General features: G+C 51.1%; 1 protein-coding gene across 7 annotated transcripts in view; it reads left to right on the top strand.

The window, feature by feature from the left end:
• The window catches only part of Cacna1a (calcium voltage-gated channel subunit alpha1 A), a 293683-nt gene that overhangs the window by 211263 nt on the left and 63205 nt on the right, over positions 1-19215 (top strand). For all 7 annotated transcript variants that reach the window (XM_085843752.1, XM_085843751.1, XM_029480505.2 and 4 more), the window contains 7 exons: positions 1944-2050; positions 4266-4940; positions 11034-11479; positions 12180-12318; positions 14413-14542; positions 15672-15731; positions 16260-16366. In XM_085843752.1, coding sequence (XP_085699878.1) covers positions 1944-2050; positions 4266-4940; positions 11034-11479; positions 12180-12318; positions 14413-14542; positions 15672-15731; positions 16260-16366 — 1664 coding nt within the window. The remainder of the gene's footprint in view (positions 1-1943; positions 2051-4265; positions 4941-11033; positions 11480-12179; positions 12319-14412; positions 14543-15671; positions 15732-16259; positions 16367-19215) is intronic.

Genomic DNA, 19215 nt, shown 5'->3' with positions numbered 1-19215 from the left:
TCTCCCAGCCCCACCTCCGGCAGGGAAAAGCGGAAGTCTCCCACCCCAGGCACAAAGCCAAGAGTTCAGCCACCATGAAGCTGGCTGGCATGTGTCACCACAGGCCGATCCAGCCATGAGCTCATCCAAGACACAGGAGGCTGGCACGGGAAGACAAGCCAGCTACACTCCAAAGTGAAGGTGGCCATCCCCCTGCAGACCCCTGTCTTCCCCTTCATCCACTGTACATGTGGCTCACACCATTGTAATCCCCAAGCAAAAGAAGGGACTTGTTTGAGGTACATTTTACAGATACCATGCCTCATCCGTAATCATGGATTGACTACCAACAGTGAGCACAGGCTCGAAGCCAGGGAGAGCACAGTGAACAAGACAGACAGACAGACAGACAGACAACAGTCCCTGCCCTGGGGGGACAGGATTCAGGTTGTAAAGGCAGGCCAGAAATCAGGCGCATTTTTTAAAAGCACTGTTTGTTAGACAGTACTGAAGGGAATAGTGCAGTGGATTGAGTCAGGGAGTCCTGGAAGCTTGGTCATGAAGAAGAGACACAGAAAAATCGAGAGATTTTACTGAGGGTCACACAGCAATAAGTGGTTATGACTGGGATTTTCACCCTGGCTGAATCTGAAACTTGTGGTCTTCTCCACTGCACATGAGTCTGAATCTGAAACTTGTGGTCTTCTCCACTGCACATGAGACAATTAAGCCTGAATGTGCTTCACAGCCGCCCAGCTGCCGGCTGAAAACGTAGATCCCGAAGGCAGCCCTGGGTCTGCAGGTGCTGCCGGGGCCTGGAAACATGCGTTTTCAGTGTGGCTGAGACCAGTGTTCCAACCACCTGGTTCTAAAAGATGCTGGACACAGTACCTGACAACGGGGAGCCCTATCTCCTTGTCACTGACAGTGAATAAGGTGCAGGTTACTTCTGCTCCAGGGGAGCTTAGAAAGTGGGGGCAGTCCCCATAGCTTCTCTCATTGGTGGGTTTGGTTTTTATCTGTTTCCTCCTTGTTTTTTCTTTGTCTTTCCATTAATGGGTTTTTCTTTTCTTTCTTTCTCTCTCTCTTTCTTTCTTTCTTTCTTTCTTTCTTTTCTTCTTCCTTTCTTCCTTTCTTTCAATTCTTTTGTTTTTTTTAACAAAGAGTCAATTTGTAGCCCTAGCTGACCTTGAACTCACTATGTAGACCAGGCTAGCCTCAAACTCACAGAGAACTGCCTGCCTCTACCTCCTGAGCATTGGGATTAATGGTGTTCATCACCTGCACCACCACACCAGGCAATTGAAGGCTTTTCTGTGACATAGTGAAATGACTTCAAGTCCCCAACCATCTAGACCATGAATTGAAACCATAAGCCAACCCCTCTCTCCCCATCTTCCCACAGCTGGGGCTGCGGATAGATCTTATAAACCCCAGACTGCCTTTGGGCTGTTGACAATTATGGAACCTATGGCTCTGCCTCTGGGGATGTCTAAGGGAGTGGATTCTGAGCACTTAAACGACTTGTAAAGCACAGAACACCTACAGACATGGGACTGGGGGGTGCAGCTCAGGGACAGAGTTCTATTCCAGCTAGCATAAAACCTGAAACGCAGTTGGGGGAACAGAGGCAGGGTAGCCAGGCATGCGTGCATGTGCTTGTTATTCTAGTACTGGGGAGGCTAGGCTGAGACCATCTCAAGTTCCAAACCAGCTTGGGCTACCAAGGTTAATGAGCTAGCAAGCCAACATGACCACACGGGAATGGCAGTATACTTCACCACCCAGTCTGATGGGGGACCTTGGTTCTAATTGGCGAAGGTCCAAGCTGAAGTTACTTCTCAGTACTTCACTTTTGCCTCAGCTGTCATCGAGGTGGGAATCCCCCCTCCCCTGGGAGGTGGGAAGTGCCCCCATCCCCGCCAGGCCCATTCTTATGAACAAGAATCCTACTTACCTTCCAGGATGAGCAAGAAGAGGAAGAGGCAGCCAATCAGAAGCTGGCTCTACAGAAAGCCAAGGAGGTAGCAGAAGTGAGTCCCCTGTCTGCAGCCAACATGTCCATAGCCGTGTAAGTATCCCCAAGCCTTAAGCGCCACCCAGGCAAGGATGTGGGGAGAGTTAGCATGGCCTCTAACTGCTGAGCCTGGGAGAGGTCGGCACCTTTGCTTTCTCGCCCCCTTTCACTCTGTGAGTATTTAGTGAACACCTACAATGTGCCTGGTCCTGTTGTAACTGCTGGGAAGGCAGCATCCATGTCGGGGAGGGGCACTGTTGTGTAGCTGTTCAAGTCAGAGAAATAATAAATAATAACCAAGACAAGTAAGTAAATTATACCCTGTGGAACCTCCAGGAAGCAGCTGGGAAGGGGTAGGGAGCTGAGGAGTGCAGAACTTGAGCCAGGCTTCACTGCAGCCCCACAGATGTGACTTTATAGCCAGGGGTGCTGGCACATGCCTCATTCGAGATAGAGGCAGGCAGATCTGTGTGAGTTCAAGAACAGCCTGGTCCAGACTAGGCATAGTGAGATGCTGTCTCCTGAAAACAAACTTGTTAGGAAAGGTGTCTTCGTTGGGGTTTTACTGCTGTGAGCAGACACCATGAACAATACAGCTCTTATAAGGACAACTAATTAATTGGGGCTGGCTTACAGGTTCAGAGGTTCATTCCATTATCATCAAGACAGGAACATGGCAGCATCCAGGCAGGCATGGTACAGGAGGAGTGGAGAGTTCTACATCTTCATCAAAGACTGCTAGCAGAATACTGACTTCCAGGCAGCTAGGATGAAGTTCTTAAAGTCCACACCCACAGTGACATAGCTACTCCAACAAGGCCTCACCTCCAAATAGTGCCTTCTGGGCCAAGCATATTCAAAGCATGACAAAAGGCCTTGCCTAAAAAGAAACAAATTTTGAAGGAAATGAGAGAGGAGACAAGGCTCAGAGGCAGGGGTGTTCCAGGAATGGGAAAGAGACTAGCATGGCTGAAAAAGAGTGAGTGAGAGACAGACTTGGAGGAAAATGTAGGGAAGGGACCAGAATAGGCAAGGCTAGACCACAGTAAAAACTTGTATTTGGGCTCCAAGAGTTGTTGTGCCCCAGTTAAGTTACAGCCAGAGAGAGTTCTTGAGCAGTGGAGGGTTAAGACCAGACTCAGATGCCCTCTAATTATTCTTGTGGTAATAGAATGTAGTGGGGTGGGGATCTTATGTGTGCCTGAAGGTCAGACTCAAGAACCTGGGCTGGTTCAGGCAAAAGAGATGAGGACTGGGCAGGGTCATGGGTGCAGCTGGGATTCAAGACAGATTCTAAGGAAAGAGCAGACACTTCGCTGGTGAATCAGAGGCAGTGTCTTAGTTAAAGGGAGGCTCAGGAACACCCACATTCAGAGCCACACCTCTACTGATGGCTAGTGGGAGTGGCTAGGGCAGGGCAAAGGCATGCACAGCCAACTGCTTTCCTCCAGGGGTGCCCATGACTCGAACCTGCACACCCCAGCTGCTCACCACCCAGAAGAAAAGGACCGGAGATGGCTTCATGTGCTGCCATTTAAATTATGTGTTTGTTCGTTTGTTGGATTGTTCTTTCATTCATTCTGGCACTGGGGATGGAACCCAGGAATTCATTTGTGATAGGCAGGCAAGGCCTCCTTCACTGAGCCACACAACCAGTCCCTCACTGGTAGAATCTTGAGCTCTGGTAGTGTGACAATGGGAGCCTGTAGTGAGGCAGGGTATTTTAATGAACACCCAAACTGCACAGCTCAAGGTGCTGGAGAAGCCGAGAGAAAGAAGGTGCCAAGGGCGGCCCGTTCAGAGGCAGTTCTTCATAACCTAACTTCCTCCAAGTAGACCCTGCCCCCTAAAGTGTCTGCCACTTCGAGTAAGCTCATGTGTCTATAAGTCCATCAATGGACCAATCTTCGTATCACACCTGTCTTCGTATCAGAGAAGGTGTGAAACTGCCCTAGAGAGAATCCAAGAAAAAGGGTCGGTAAAATGGCTCGGGAGCGGGGTAAAGAATCTTGACACCAAGTCCTACAACCTGAATTCAGACTCTTAATAGTGGAAGAGAACCGATTGCAGATAGTTGCTCTGACATTCACACACCTGCGGCGGCCATATACAAACACATACATCAAAGTTATAAAAGTTGAAAGAATCCACTGGAGTTGCGGGGGGTGGGGGGGGGGCGGGCGGGGGAATTGTCAACACCTTCGTTATCCGACCACCTTCACACACAGCTGCAGCGCACGGCAAGCAGCCTCCCCTCCTTGCCTTGCAGGAAGGAGCAGCAGAAGAACCAGAAGCCTACCAAGTCGGTGTGGGAGCAGCGCACCAGCGAGATGCGCAAGCAGAACCTGCTGGCCAGCCGCGAGGCGCTGTACGGGGACGCGGCTGAGCGCTGGCCCACCCCCTACGCGCGCCCGCTGCGGCCCGACGTGAAGACTCACTTGGACCGGCCGCTTGTGGTGGACCCGCAGGAGAACCGTAACAACAACACCAACAAGAGCCGTGCGCCGGAAGCGCTGCGCCCGACAGCGCGGCCCCGCGAGAGCGCGCGCGACCCCGACGCGCGGCGCGCCTGGCCCGGCAGCCCTGAGCGCGCCCCTGGACGAGAGGGCCCGTATGGCCGCGAGAGCGAGCCGCAGCAGCGCGAGCACGCGCCGCCCCGCGAGCACGCACCCTGGGACGCGGACACCGAGCGCGCCAAAGCCGGGGACGCGCCCCGCCGCCACACGCACCGACCTGTGGCGGAGGGCGAGCCTCGCCGCCACCGCGCCCGCCGCCGGCCGGGGGACGAACCCGACGACAGGCCAGAGCGCAGGCCGCGTCCCCGCGACGCCACTAGGCCGGCCCGCGCTGCAGACGGCGAAGGCGACGATGGGGAGCGCAAGCGGAGACACCGACACGGGCCGCCCGCCCACGACGACAGGGAGCGCAGACACCGGCGCAGAAAGTGAGTGGGCTCCGGGAGGGAACTGGGTGCCCAGATGGACCTCCAACTCACTCCGGACGGAGTTCTCAGTAGTAGCTCAGGTGACAGTCACCAGACCAAGCATACCAGAAGTCATGGGGATGAACCCAGTAGCCATAGTCCCACTTAGCAGATGGGGAAACAGATGCAATTCAGTGCTGGGCTGGATGGATGTAGGGCCTCATTTTCTAAACAAGAATCTACAGCAGAGCCAGCCCCTCACTGGGGAATTCTAGGCCGGCCCTCTACCACTGAACTACATCCCATCTTAACATATAAAGTCTGGGCTATAGGACTAACAAATTGTGCATCATACACGTGCGCTAGGAAAAGCCTGTAGTCTCCACCAGGTTCGTATAGCTTTTCATTGCTTGCTGCTTACTCGTGAGCTAATGTACTCTAAGCCTCAGTGTTCCCATCTGTATATTGGACTCCCCCAAATGACAGAATCATTGCTAGAACTAAACAAGTGGACTCTGCCAAGCCTCGAATGGATACGAGTGGGTGTAAAGCACTCGAGATTCAGCACCTGCAGCTGCCATTTTGCCAGTCCTTTGCTTATTTGATGGTGTCCCTGGGGACAGCTGAAAAGCCACTCTGCCCTGAGGTATCTTCTGTGACAGCACCCTACCAGTCAGTAGTGGCTTTCTCTTACCCTTTCATAATATTTTGCAGTGCTTCATAGAAGACCCTGGAGTGACAGGGACCTCTATGTTGATAGAGACATCTGTCTACCTGTTATAAAGCGTGGTGTCACTCCTATGATCCCAGTACTTGGGAGGTGGGACAGGAGGATATGAACTTCAGGGCCAGCCTTGGCTACATAGTGAGTTTGAGGCCATCCTGGGCCACGATGTTATTATTATTAATGTCCTCTTGATCCACCTTTGTATTGTTATGAGAGTATCATACTGATTTTTTTGATGTACAAAATCTGACCCAGGCCTATGGGAACGGGGCATTTGCACAACCTGTAAGAGTCAGCTTTCTCCTTGCCCTGTGTGGGTTCTGCAGTGTCAGGCGTCTCACAGCCTAGGCAGCACAACTTGTGACTAGGCAGGACGCGAGGGCAGCTATGAGACTCTGTTCTAACAGGAGCTGGCCAGTACAGGTTCCAGGGCCACACACTGAGAAGTGGGATTCGCAACCAAATGGGAGCTTATACAAGGGTCTGGTCATGCATGTCAGCTGTATTTTAGCCCAGGCTGTGAAATCCAATCAGTACCTGCAGACAGTAGGGGCTCTACAGAGCATTTGACTTCATCCGTTTCCATTGCTATAACCAAATACCTGAGGTCAGGTTACTTATAAAAAGTGGAAGTTTCTCCAACTTGTCTGGAGACCACAGAGTCAAACACACCAACACAACGACAGCCACTCTGAGGGCTTCTTGCTGCATCAGACATGATGAGGGCCTCCCGTGGTGACCCAGGGCTGTCATGCCAGCTCCAGTCTCTTCTTACTCTTATAATGCCACCATGCCCCCCACCCCGCCCTTGAGGTCTTATCTAACCGCAACTACTACCCAGAACTCTGAAAACCATCATCAGAAATTTAGGGATTACGGTTCCCAGTCCCTGAGTTTGTGTAGATAAGGCAAACATTAAAACCAGAGCAGAAACACTAAAAAATATGACCAAGATGCACCAGGCCTACAAGGAAAGCATCTAGAGAAATGTGGAGTGGCAGTCAAGGGCAGTATATGCTAAGGTCCTGGGGTCAATCAGAAGACAGCCAGCTCGCAAGCCCGTGAGGGGAGGGGGCAAAGGGTCAGTGATGGGCTAAGAGGACTAAGGAGCAATTGAGGTGTGAAGAGGAGTGTCCTTGTGTTGTGTCTGCTACTGCTGTATAGAGGAGGCAAACGATGAGGACACATGGTCATCCCTAACAGTGCTCCAGGAGGTGGGCTTCTGTTGTTCTGAGATAGAATCTCATAAGACCCAGGCTGGCCTTGAACTCACAGTGTAGCCAAAGCCAGCCTTGAACTCCTGCTTCTTCCTCCCAAGTGCAGGAATTACAAGAGTGCACTTAACCATGTCTAGTTTTCTTTGGAATTGAGATGGAATGCAGGCTTTGCTCACACTAGGCGAGTTCTCTATCAGCTGAACCACACCCCAGTCCTCCACGAGGAGTTTTTGAAAGTCTCTAAATGTTGACTCTCAGTCACACCATGAGCAGAGCCTGAAGTGCAGGGACTCTGCATACTCCTGCCTATCATTGCCTGTCTGTGTGACTTTTAGAAGGTCACTGTACCTCTCTGGTCCTTATTGAATCATCTGCAAATAAGGTTGAACAATAAACTAAAATGTACAGGTTTAAAAGGATGACTACATATAAACTGTGTTGCGTGATGCCAAGCCTCAGCAAGTACTCAGTAAATGTTAGCATGGGTGGAATTAGTAGCTGTCCTAAGTTCAAGCCACCTTGGGTGTCTTTAGTGGTCATGCTGAGGCCCTCTGGGATACCAAATTCGACACATGTTTGGGCTCCATCTATAAAACACTGTAGTGTCTCATGGAACCCACACTTACCCTCTGTGATCTTCAGATCATCTCCAGGTGACTTAGAACACCTGATGCAATGCATCTATAGGCAGCTATTACTGTTTTTCTAAACAAATATTTAGAAAGCAGTGGCCATTTAACTAATAACAATAGGTTCCCCACTAGGGCCTATGGCCTCCACACCCATCAGGTTCACAGTGCCAGGTCTGAGTTCCTTCCTGTGGAGCAGCCCTCACATTCAGTCATTAAGCAGTTGGCTGTCTCCACAACATTCATGCCACTACTGCTCCTGTGAGCGCACCGTTGTAGTATGCAGGGACCAGTACTGGGTAAGACCATTGGTATATTCTGGGGTTTGATGGTGGTGGTGGTTTGGGAGTTGTTTGTTTGTTTGTTTGTTTGTTTGTTTGTCTGGGGGGTTGTTTTGTTTTGAGACAAGGTCTCTCTGTGTAGCCCTTGTTGTCACTCTGTAGACCAGGCTGGCCTCAAACTCAGAAATCCACCTGGCTCTGCTGGATTAATGCAAGTGCTGGGATTAACAGTGTACTCCATCACTGCCCAGAGAGGTACTCTGTGTTAGGAAAGAGACACAGGGGGACAGTCTGTATATTGGGGAAAACACAGTTAGTTGGTTGGTTGGTTGGTTGGTTGGCTGGCTGGCTGGCTGGCTGGTTGGTGGGTTGTTGGTGTTTAATATTTTCAGTCTGGGGCTGGAGAGAGGGCTCAACACTTGAGCACTTCCCGCTTGCACAGCAGACCCAGGTTCAGTTTCCTATACCCACATGGTTGACTCACAACCTTCTGTAACTCCAGTTCCAGGGAATCCGATGCTGTCTTATGGTGTCCAGGGATCCTAGAAACCCATTGCCACCCAGACATACATACATACATGCCCCAACAGATGTACATAAAATAAAAATGAATACTGTTAAAACCTTATCTAGTCTATAGTCAGTTCAGTCCATAGATACAGAATCTATAATATGAAAGGATGAATTATAGTAAGAATTTGTCAACTGGCCTGGCATGGTGGTATACAGCCAGCACTCAGGAGGCAGAGGCAGGTGGATCTCTGTGAGTTCGGGATCAGTCTGGTCTACATAGTGAGTTCCAGGACAGCCGGGGCTGCATAGACCTTATCTCAGAAACAACAAAAGACTTTATCAAGTGTTTTAGCATTGTGTGAGTTCCCCGTCAATCAATGTGCACAGACCAGATTAACAATACTGAAGTCTCTCCTTGAAAGACATCAAAAGCCTTAGAGCTGGATACAGTGGTGCTTGCCTAGAAACCTGCACCCAGGAAGCTGAGGCAGGAGGATTGCTATGAGTTTGGATCCCCCTTGGGCTACAAAGAAAAGTGCTATTGAAAAGCTTCTGTTTCAAGGGTCGTTTTTATTCTTTGTCAGAGCGCTGGGCACTCCTGTGAGCGCCTGCCCTTCTTTTCCCTTCCCTTGGGGCTTTGCTCTGGCCGTTTCTGCAGCCCTGCCCCATGGGTTTCATTGTCTGGGATGTTGATGGTGTCATTTATGTTCTTTTTATTCCCAGTCCCATTTCCACACTCCCCTCTCTCTTCCCCTTTGAGACATGGATCACCAGAACACTATGCCTGCATTGTGCAGTAGTTGCTAGGCTCTGGTTTTCCCATGCAGGGCAGCTGAACCTGATGTTACCCCAAGGTGGCCAAAGTGAGGCACATGCCCCTGACTCCTGGTACAGACCTGTGAGCCACCAAACATCAGCCATTCCTAGGACTTGTCTCCTGACCATTTGCATTCAGGTGTGCAGCCTAGATCCAGCTGCATCTGTCACCATGGCAACCCACTCCCCACTAGTACAAGGAGAGGGTTGCTGCAGTTCTGGGTTTCCTGCCTTGCTCTGCTTGTGTGGCCCCTCACACAGTCCTCAACACCTCTACTCCATGCACCCCAAATTGTTCACCACCTGTTTCCTTTGCTGAGTGATGCTGAAGTTAAAGGTTTCTAGATAGGACCAGACTCCAGATCAGTCCCATCCAAGCTGGGTCATGTAAGACAAATGTCCTCTCCTCTCTGCCTCAGTTTCCCGCTCTGTTGAATGGAGCTGATCCTTTTATCCATCTGGTGCTGTGTTAATGCAGGAAGTCTTCAGGGTGCGGAAAGTGTTCAGTGAAAGGGGCTACTCTTATGATTGCCTCCAGATGGTCTAGGATAGTCTCCTGGTCTCAGCAGAGTATACCCCAAGGGAGAAATCATGGAAGCTGAAAGTGGGGCCCTATTTGAGTCAAGATTAATACAGCCAGCCGCCTCTCCTAGGCATGGTGGGACAGGGCCCAAGTTTTGAATCTTCCTTGAAGACGCTTAAGGATTAAAGTTAACTGGAACTTGAACTGGGTATGGTGGCACATACCTTTGATCCCAACACTTGGAAGGCAGAGGCAGTTGGAGCTTTGTGAGTCTGAGGCTAGCCTGGTCTACATAATGAGTTCTAGGACAGTTCTATAGCTAATCAGAGCTATATTGTAAGACTCTGTCTCAAAAAAACAAAAGCAAACAAACAAACAAAACCAAGCCAGGTGGTGGCAGTGCAGGACTTTGGTCCTAACGCTTATGAGGCAAAGGCAGGCAGATCTCTGGGTTAGAAGCTAGCCTGGTGTACAAAGCAAGTTCCAGGATAGTCAGGACTACACAGAGAAACTAAATAGATAGATGATAGACAGAAAAACAGACAGGTAGATAGATGATTGATAGATATATAGATGATTGATGGATAGATAGATGATAGATTAGATAGACAGATAGATGATTGAAGATAGATAGATTGATAGATGGATGATAGGTGATTGATGGATAGATGGATAGATAGATAGATAGATAGATAGATAGATAGATAGATAGATAGATAGATGATAGATAGATAGATAGATAGATAGATGATTGATGGATAGATAATTGATAGATGGTTGATGGATAGATGATAGATTGATTGATGATTGGTTTATTGATTGATATTTAGATGACTGATGGATAGATAGATAAATAATCGATAGATGATTGGTGGATAGATAGATGGTTGATAGATAGGTAGATAGATAATTGATAGATAATTTTTAGATAGATGACTGATGGAGAGAGAAAGAGAGAAAGAGAGAGAGAGAGAGAGAGATAAACTGGAAATTTATGATTGGCTCTGCACGTTGGGCCAACAAAAAAAAAAAAAAAAAACCCAGTAGTACCAGGGGTGTGAGCTAGAATCCTTAGTGCGGGGAGTGGGTGTGACTCAGTGTTAGAATTCTCCCACAGAGCAAGTGAGCCCTGGGTCCTCCCCAGCACTACAAAGAGTTCATGGAGTGTGTTCCCTTTCATCTCAAGAGTTCATAGCTGCTTGTGCAGCCTGGAGAAGTGCAGCTCTCTGTGAAGTGTACAATCAGAAAATAGTTATTTTTCCTTTCTTTTCAGGGTGGGTAAAGCTTGGAGCCTTGTGGGTAGTAGAACTGGGTATTGCCACATACTGTTCCTGCACTGTGCTGTGGCCCTGGGTAAGTCGCTGCCGCCCTACTAATCCTAACATTCTTCCACTTTGACCCTCTTTAGAGAGAACCAGGGCTCTGGGGTCCCCGTGTCTGGTCCCAACCTGTCCACCACCAGGCCAATCCAGCAGGACCTGGGCCGCCAGGACCTGCCGCTGGCTGAGGATCTTGACAACATGAAGAATAACAAGCTGGCCACCGGGGAACCTGCCAGTCCCCACGACAGCCTGGGCCACAGCGGCCTTCCCCCCAGCCCCGCCAAAATCGGGAACAGCACCAACCCTGGTCCCGCCTTGGCCACCAATCCCCAGAACGCTGCCAGCCGCAGGACGCCCAACAACCCGGGCAACCCGTCCAACCCCGGCCCCCCCAAGACTCCCGAGAACAGCCTTATCGTCACCAACCCCAGCAGCACCCAGCCCAACTCAGCGAAGACTGCCAGGAAACCCGAGCACATGGCGGTGGAGATCCCCCCAGCCTGCCCGCCCCTCAACCACACCGTGGTCCAAGGTGAGGAACCCCACCAGGGCGTGCCTGGACCTTTTCCTCCGTAGTCTGTGCTCACTGGCTGTTCTCTGCACCCTGCCTTCCCTCCACAGAGCCCAACTGCCACAGTGGAGAGAGGAATCCACAAATGGGAACTGGGGGTCTGGGGACAGCTTGAAGGGTTAGGTCCACCATTGCTGTCCAAGACAGGCCACACAGCTGGTCCAGTGGCTCAATAAGAATGGGAGGGGCTGGGGTCTGGCTCAGCTGGTAGAGTATTTGCCTAGCACACACTCCAGCACCACAGACAACCTTCAGTTAAGGTGGGCGGAGGCAGAAAGTTCACAAGTTCACAAGACGTCTGTGAGAGCACCAGGAATAGAGTTTTCTATTCTATGAACCAGGGCTGTGGGCAGCTGCCCCATGCCGGTCCCAGAAAACTCTAAGAGAACGGGGTCTCCGTTACCCTATAGAGTGCTTGCCCAGTTCAACACCAGCTCTGCAGTTTCCCAGCTGTGTGACCTTAGACTAGTCGCTTCACTTCTCTGTGCCTAGATTCCCTCCTCTGTCAGGTGGAGATCATGGCCACCAACATCCCAAGGTCAGGTGATGCCTGGCATACAAGAAGCTCTTTCTCAGACGTCTTGTGCTTAGTGTCAGCTCCAGATATGACCAGGAACCTAGAGCTTTGTGGGAAAACTTGTATTGGTTCTTGTCCCAACAGTAAACAAAAACGCCAACCCAGACCCACTGCCAAAGAAAGAGGAAGAGAAGAAGGAGGAAGAGGAGGCAGACCCCGGGGAGGACGGCCCAAAGCCCATGCCGCCCTACAGCTCCATGTTCATCCTCTCCACCACCAACCCGTGAGTGTGGGAGCTGGAGTGGGGCCAACTCCTCTGCGTGGGGGCGGGGTTAGCGCCCACGCATGTGTGGGAGCGCAGTGGGGCGGAGTGTAGTGCCCCCGCGTGGGGGCAGGGTGTAGCGCTCCTGCTTGGGGGACAGGATGTAGGGTGTAACTCCCCTGCGTGGGGGCGGGGTGAAGCCCCCCTGTGTGGGAGCAGAACAAACAGTGGGAAATAGATCCCCTCTGCCCCAGCCTTCCGAAGCTGAAAACATAATTCTGTTTCTAACCACTGCACCACCAAAAAGGCTCTGGGGTCCTGCATGTCAGCTTTTTTCTGAAGTTCAATTTTCATCCTTTACTAAAGAAATGTTTAAGTGGCACCTAATGTCAGGTACGGTTCAAAGTGCTTTATAATTAAAAAAACAAAAACAAAACAACTTGAGAATACCCTCTTAGAATAGGTACAATAAGAACGGGTGAAGCTTGAGCCAGAACGGGCTGCTTGTAACAGGTCCGGGTTTTGTTTGGGTGGATGGTGCTGGAGATGGACTCAGGCTTTGTGAACCCCAGGCAAGCACTCTACCCACTAAGCCACAGCCCCAGATGCTTTTCTGTTGGTAATGATGGGGTTTGGGTTTGGGTTTGGTTTTCTCATTGTTGCGTGTATGTATGATGTATGTTTGCCTTGGCTCCCGTGTGGCGGTCAGAAGACCCTGGAGTCGTTCCCCTTCCATGTTCATGTGGGTTCAGGTGACTGAACGCTGGGCACCAGGTTTGCAGGGCAGGGGCCTTTACATCTCATTGACCCCTGGGTTTTGTTTTGTTTTCCATATGTCTTGTTGTAAAATAAAATTTTTCCTTTCCCCAGCCTCTGCTCCTTGAATGACAACACAGAGACAAATTTGGGGGGGGGGGGTGCGAGACAGGGTTTCTCTGCGTAGCCCTGGCTGTCCTGGAACTCATTCTGTAGACCAGGCTGGCCTTGAACTCAGAAATTCGCCTGCCTCGGCCTCCCAAGTGCTGGGATTAAAGGCGTGTGCCACCACACCTGGCGAATTATTTATTAATAAATGTCTTAGCCATGAGCGTTGGCTCATTCCCCAACTGGCTCCTAACTTATGTGACACATTCAGACTGTGTCTTCCACATACTTGGTTACCTCTCCTTCTGTCCTCACCCACATCTTCCTTCGGGTCTCCTTAGTGGCTCCCTCAGCAACCCCTTTTTCCCAGAATCTCCCTGTTTCCCAGAATCCTCTCTCCTCCTGCCAGTGTCCCACCTACTGTTTCCTGCTTCAGTTCATTGGCTGTAGGCTTTTTTTATTGATAGGTGTTGCTTACAAGAGATTCTTCCTACATGTTGTGATGTTGTTGATGTTGTGTTTGCATGTGTGTTTTGTTTTGGGTGTGTTTGATTTGTTAGTATGTCTATGGGGGGGGGGGGGTGATTTGTCCTGTGTGTGTTTTGTTCTGTATGTGTTCTGTATGTATGATTTGATTTCAGAACAGATCTTACTCTGGCCACACTGACCACACCGGCCTTAAACTCATTGCACAGTCTAGACTGTCTTGAGCTCTTCGTGATTCCGCTGCCAGAGCTTCGAGCATGCTTGGATTACAGATAGGAGCCACCACACTTGACTCCTCTTTTTAGACCCTAGAATACTTTACACATGAACCCCTGGCCTTGAAGCACTTGTTGCTGAGAATCCCAACCTGAGTTCAGTCCCCAGGACCCACAGAATCAACACCCACAGCTATCCTCTGAGCCGCACAGGCGAGCTTTGGCCCAATCCCCACCTAACACACACCAATAAATAAATGTAATTAAAAGAATACACCTAAGTGAAGTCTTTCCATGTCCTGTAGAATCATTAGTAGTAGTGATTCCGCCTGACTCGGGAAGCAAAGTTTTCCAGGAGAGCAGAAACTCTTCCAAGGGTAATATAAGTGTCTCAGGTGGCTGAAGTCTTTCAGCCAGTGCCCCATTGCGAGTCGCTGACAGATGGCTAGGGTGGGGCAGTGGAATTGAACATCCCGGTGGAACCCTCAGTGGTGAGAGGACAGGAAGGACCCATGAACTGCGATCTGAGTACCCCCGTCTCTGCCCTCAGCCTTCGCCGGCTGTGCCATTACATCCTGAACCTGCGCTACTTCGAGATGTGCATCCTCATGGTCATTGCCATGAGCAGCATCGCTCTGGCCGCCGAGGACCCGGTGCAGCCCAACGCACCCCGCAACAATGTGAGTCTTGGTTTTGCTTCAGAACTGAAACAACAGATTCCAAAGACGTACGGCACTCTGAGCCACGCCCCCAGCCCCTCATTGGGAATTTCTAGGCAGGAGCCCAACCCCTGAGCCACACCCACAGCCCCTCCCTGGGGAAGTCTAGGCAGGATCCCTACATCTGGAGCCAAATGCCCAGCTTCTAGGTAACGTTTTGACGAGCGACAAGGAAGGCATCACTAGAGAAATATTTGACCTATGCCGTAAAGGAGGAGAGCGGGAATCAGATGAGCTCTAGGAAATGAGCAAGTAGAACCGCGAGCATCCATGAGGCTGGGAAGTAGTGAGGCGGATGCTTCAGGGCGTGACTCAAACGGTCATGCACACACCTCCAAAGCCGACTTGGAGGTTTGGAGTGCATGGCCCGGCAGATTTCTTATCCTAAGGGAGGATTAAGCCCTCTTTATCTATGCAGGACTGTATGTGGAAACTGTATGATTTAGGTGATCATACCACCCTCTGCAGGTCATGTTGAGAAATCACCAGCCTTGAACCTAGCGCTCCCCCCCCGCCCCCCCCCCACACACACACACGCGTGTGTGTCCCGGGTGACTCCAGAAGCTACAGGCAGGGACAAAAGCCATGGCGAATCCATGCAGAAACAACTAATCCTCAGCTCTGGACAGGACAGTTGGGTGAGGAAGGGAGGGTCGATCTTCCCAGACCGAGTGGTACCCTCAGAGGGAAAGAGCAAGACGACCAGGTGGCCCCAGACTTTAGAAGATGCTCCTGGAAACGGGAGACTAGGGCAAGGACACTGGCCATTCAACCCCATCACCCCAAGGACAGTCACCCCCAAGGTGGGGTGGACTCTCCAAGGCCCTCTTAGTCCACAAGGGGCTTGGAGTACATGAAGAAGAGTCTTAGTGACCATGGAGGGCGGGGGTGGGGGTGGGGCTGCCCATCTTTGATCCTGCCTGGGCGTGGCTCCTGAGCAGTGATTGGTTTGTCCAGCCCACTGGGTGAAAGCTCTACTTCTGAGAGGTTTTCAGGGTGGACCTCAATCCCAGTAGGCTACTGGTCGGTTTCCCAGGAGTCCATTCCTGGTCAAGCCTATGATTGGGTCTCTTGCCTTTTATTCCTGCAGGTGCTGCGATATTTTGACTATGTTTTTACAGGCGTGTTTACCTTTGAGATGGTGATCAAGGTAAGAACAGAAGTGGGGGGCTTCCACAGGCCTTCCTCGGGATGAGGGGCATTCGACAGGCGGGTGTGGAGGGAGAGAGGAGGGGGTGAAATCAGGGAACTAAGACTTGGCAGTGACTGGGAGGACTTTGGTGTACACACCAAGAAGAGGAGAGTCATGGAGGAGGGCTCTAGGCAGAAGAGACTCTGCTTGAGTGCTCTCGAGTACAGTCTCAAAGCTGTCTGCTGACAGATGAGGGGACTGTCAGGAACCAAGTCAGCCATGGTGAGGGCAGGAACCACAGGTCACCAAGGAGGAATTAAGAGATGGACAGATTCTTGCAACATTGCTGATACATGACCTACTGTTGGGTTCAAAGACAGGCTTCAGCCTGTCAAGTCAGGCTCCTTTTCCTCAGAGGCCTATCTTCCTGGATATGAGCTCCTGCCCACCCCTCCTGCCCACCCCTCCTGCCCACCCCTCCTGTCCCAGCTGGGTGCTGTCCTAGGGGAGGCTGAGGGCCCTGAGCACGCTTTCCTCTCACCTCAGATGATCGACCTGGGCCTCGTCTTGCATCAGGGGGCCTATTTCCGTGACCTATGGAACATTCTGGACTTCATAGTGGTCAGTGGGGCCCTGGTGGCCTTTGCCTTCACGTAAGTCTCCATGCAAGCCCCCTCCCCAGCTCTGGTCTGAGTCCTACTGCCAGATGTGGGTCTTATTCTGGGGTTCAGAGATGGGAAGGAGAGCTGTGGGCCAGCGGGGGGTTCTGTCCCAGTGGAGCTGCAGCTGGCTTTGTGCATGTCATCACCATTAAGGAAGGACGGAAGGAAGGGAGCAGAGCGCCTTCCACTCCTCCCACAGCAAGGCGGTGGCCTCTTGCTGTGCTGCTTTCTGTACTCTTGCTTCTGGGGACATCTCATCTCCCTCCCCATGTTGTCTCTTTGGGGTGCCCCTAAAAAGACAATCAGAAATCAAGTGTGCATGAGAGTCCCATCCCACCTGTGCCTCAGGGCTCCTCGACGTACAGCTAGTGATCTCCTTCTATGGCTCTCCCCTCCCAAGGCTCCTAGGATCCTCTGCCCACAGCAAGGTCATGTACCTTGGCACCACTCCACAATGGCACCCTGGCTATAGGTGGCAGTTTTAAATATGGCTCCCAATTTCTGAGTAACCATTCAAAAATGGCAAACATTTCAAGATGGCACCCAAGTTCTGAGTTATATTCCAAGACAGCGCTCACTTCACAGTGGTGCTAGAAAGCGGAACGGCCACTCTAAGATGACCCATGAATTCTTGATATCATTCCAAGATGATATCTAGGGTTTAGTGGCCATTCCAAGATGGCACCTAGGTTCTAGATAGCTATTCCAAAATGACTCCTTAAGTCTAAGCAGGCATCCCAAAATGGAGTCCAGATTCTTGAGAGCCATTTCAAGATGGTTCTCGGGCAGCAAGCAGCCATCCTAAGATGGCAGCTGAGTTCCAGGGAGCCATTTCAATCACGCTCAAGGGGTAAAAAGCCATTCCAAGATGTTAACTGAAATCTGGCCATCATTCCAAGATGGCACGTAAGTTCAGAATGTCCACTCCAGAGGACATTGCATCCACCTAGCATGGTATGTAGTGTTTCGGTGGCCATTCTCAAAGGCACATGATCTCTGCCATCCAAGTTTCTAGGCAGCTATTCCAAGATGGCGCCCAATGTTGGGCTCACCCTGAGATGGAGCCCAGTTTAGGTCTCGTCAGAGAGGGATCCCAAGATCCCTGTCAGCACGCGCCACAGTGCAGTCTCTGACAGCGGACATCAACATCAGGGACAGGCCTAGCTTGCTCCTAGTCCAGAAGTCCATCTTGGGAACATAGGTTGTGCCTGTCCCATGGGTCATTCCCAGAAAGGAAGGTCTTCCGGGGACCTTGACCCACCTCATCCAGCACAGAAGCCTGGGGGATTCTTTGGGTTGTCTTACTGCTGACTTCCCAGCAGGTATGGCCTCTCGGTCAGCTCTCTCACTTGCCAGTAAGTACATGCTCCATCACAGAGGGCCTGGACTGTTGCCCATTCCCAGGCGAAGGGCTGCGGTAGGCCCCACCGGGCTGCTCCCTGGGACACAGCGAGCTCTGGTTATGGAGGTCATGGTGTTTCCATAGCCTGGAAGCCTGATTTGACCAGACTCCCGGCCCTCTTGCCCTCTTCTCTACTCTTCCGTCTCTCTGTCTCTGTCTCTCTGACTCTCTCTCTCTCTGTCTCCCCACCACAACCACCCCAGTCAACCTGTATTCTCTTCTCTTCACTTTTTTTTCCTTTTTCTGGTCCTGGGGTTAAAGCCAGGGGCATTTACATGAGATCTGAGCTCTAGAGTCAAGTTTTTAATGTTCTCATGAATTCTATACAGACATTATGCTACCCTGTGCTCCTAGAATCCCTGTGTTTAGCTCTTTCCCCCAACTCCTATACAGAAGAAGGTCAGATGGGGACATCCATATGCCTGTGCAGGCTGGCAGTTCTAACAGAAACCAGCATTGGAAGCATGAGCCAAGGATTCTCTAGGAATCTTAGAAGAGCTTGCCATTGTGGATATTTCAATGGGATGGGAGAGGAGATACACTGACCCCTACCATGCCCCCACCTCACTACCAAGAATCTCCTTGGTCCTGCGACTTCTCGCCAAAGACTGGACTTGCAACTCAGCTCAAGCTGGCCAGCACCTTGGTTAAGCCACTCCTGCATACCCAATAGCAAAATGGATGCCAGTTGCTACTTGCTTCCCAAGAGGAGTTTCAGAACCCTCCCTCCCTTGCCCCATAATCCCTAGCAGCAGGCTTCTGATCTCTTGTACATGGGGCGTCTCAACTTGTGAAGTCTTTGCTTGGTGTCTCCTTGTTGATGTCATGGTAGAGCGTCAGCTTGCTGTTTCTCTCTCCGTTGTCTGTCCCATGAGCCTCTCTGCTCATAGACAAGGTGGGAAACCCCAGCAACAGTGCAAGGTACCTCCAGCTGGGTATGGTAGCAAGTGTTTGTAGTCCTGCCCCTTGAGAGGTCGAAGCAGGAGCATTGTTGCTTCTAAAGCCAGCCTCGGGTATGGAACACTTGTCTCAGAAAAGGAAGGAAAGAAGAGGAAGCTCCCTGAGTCTGGAAACCTCTGTGTTCCCTGGTTTCCCATGCAGCAAGTGTGATGGCCCGAATGAGAGGAAGTACCTTGAGCGCATCATCCAGGGTAGTGATCCCCATTCCACAGATGAGAAACTGAGGCTGAGGCAGAGCATATGGAGAATGAAATTTTGACCTGTCCTACTGGGTGCTTTCTTCCCTGGAAAGTCTGAGAGGCCAAGAAGCAGGAAGGAGAGGGAGCGAGGCTGCCCCCTTCTTGGATCAGAGGGATTGAGGCAAGGGCCCTGCCTGCCTGTGCTCTCCCAGGGATGATCCCGCCCTCCTCCTCGTCACCCACATCTGTATGTGTGATCTGTGTGGGTGTGCATACACGTGCGCTCCATCCACTCACCG

This window comes from Mus caroli, unplaced genomic scaffold, assembly GCF_978045245.1.
Source record: "Mus caroli unplaced genomic scaffold, Mus_caroli_1 scaffold_10, whole genome shotgun sequence".
Classification (NCBI taxonomy): Eukaryota; Metazoa; Chordata; class Mammalia; order Rodentia; family Muridae; genus Mus; species Mus caroli.
The sequence above is the reverse complement of the archived record's forward strand: the minus strand, read 5'-3'. Positions and strand labels throughout refer to the sequence as shown.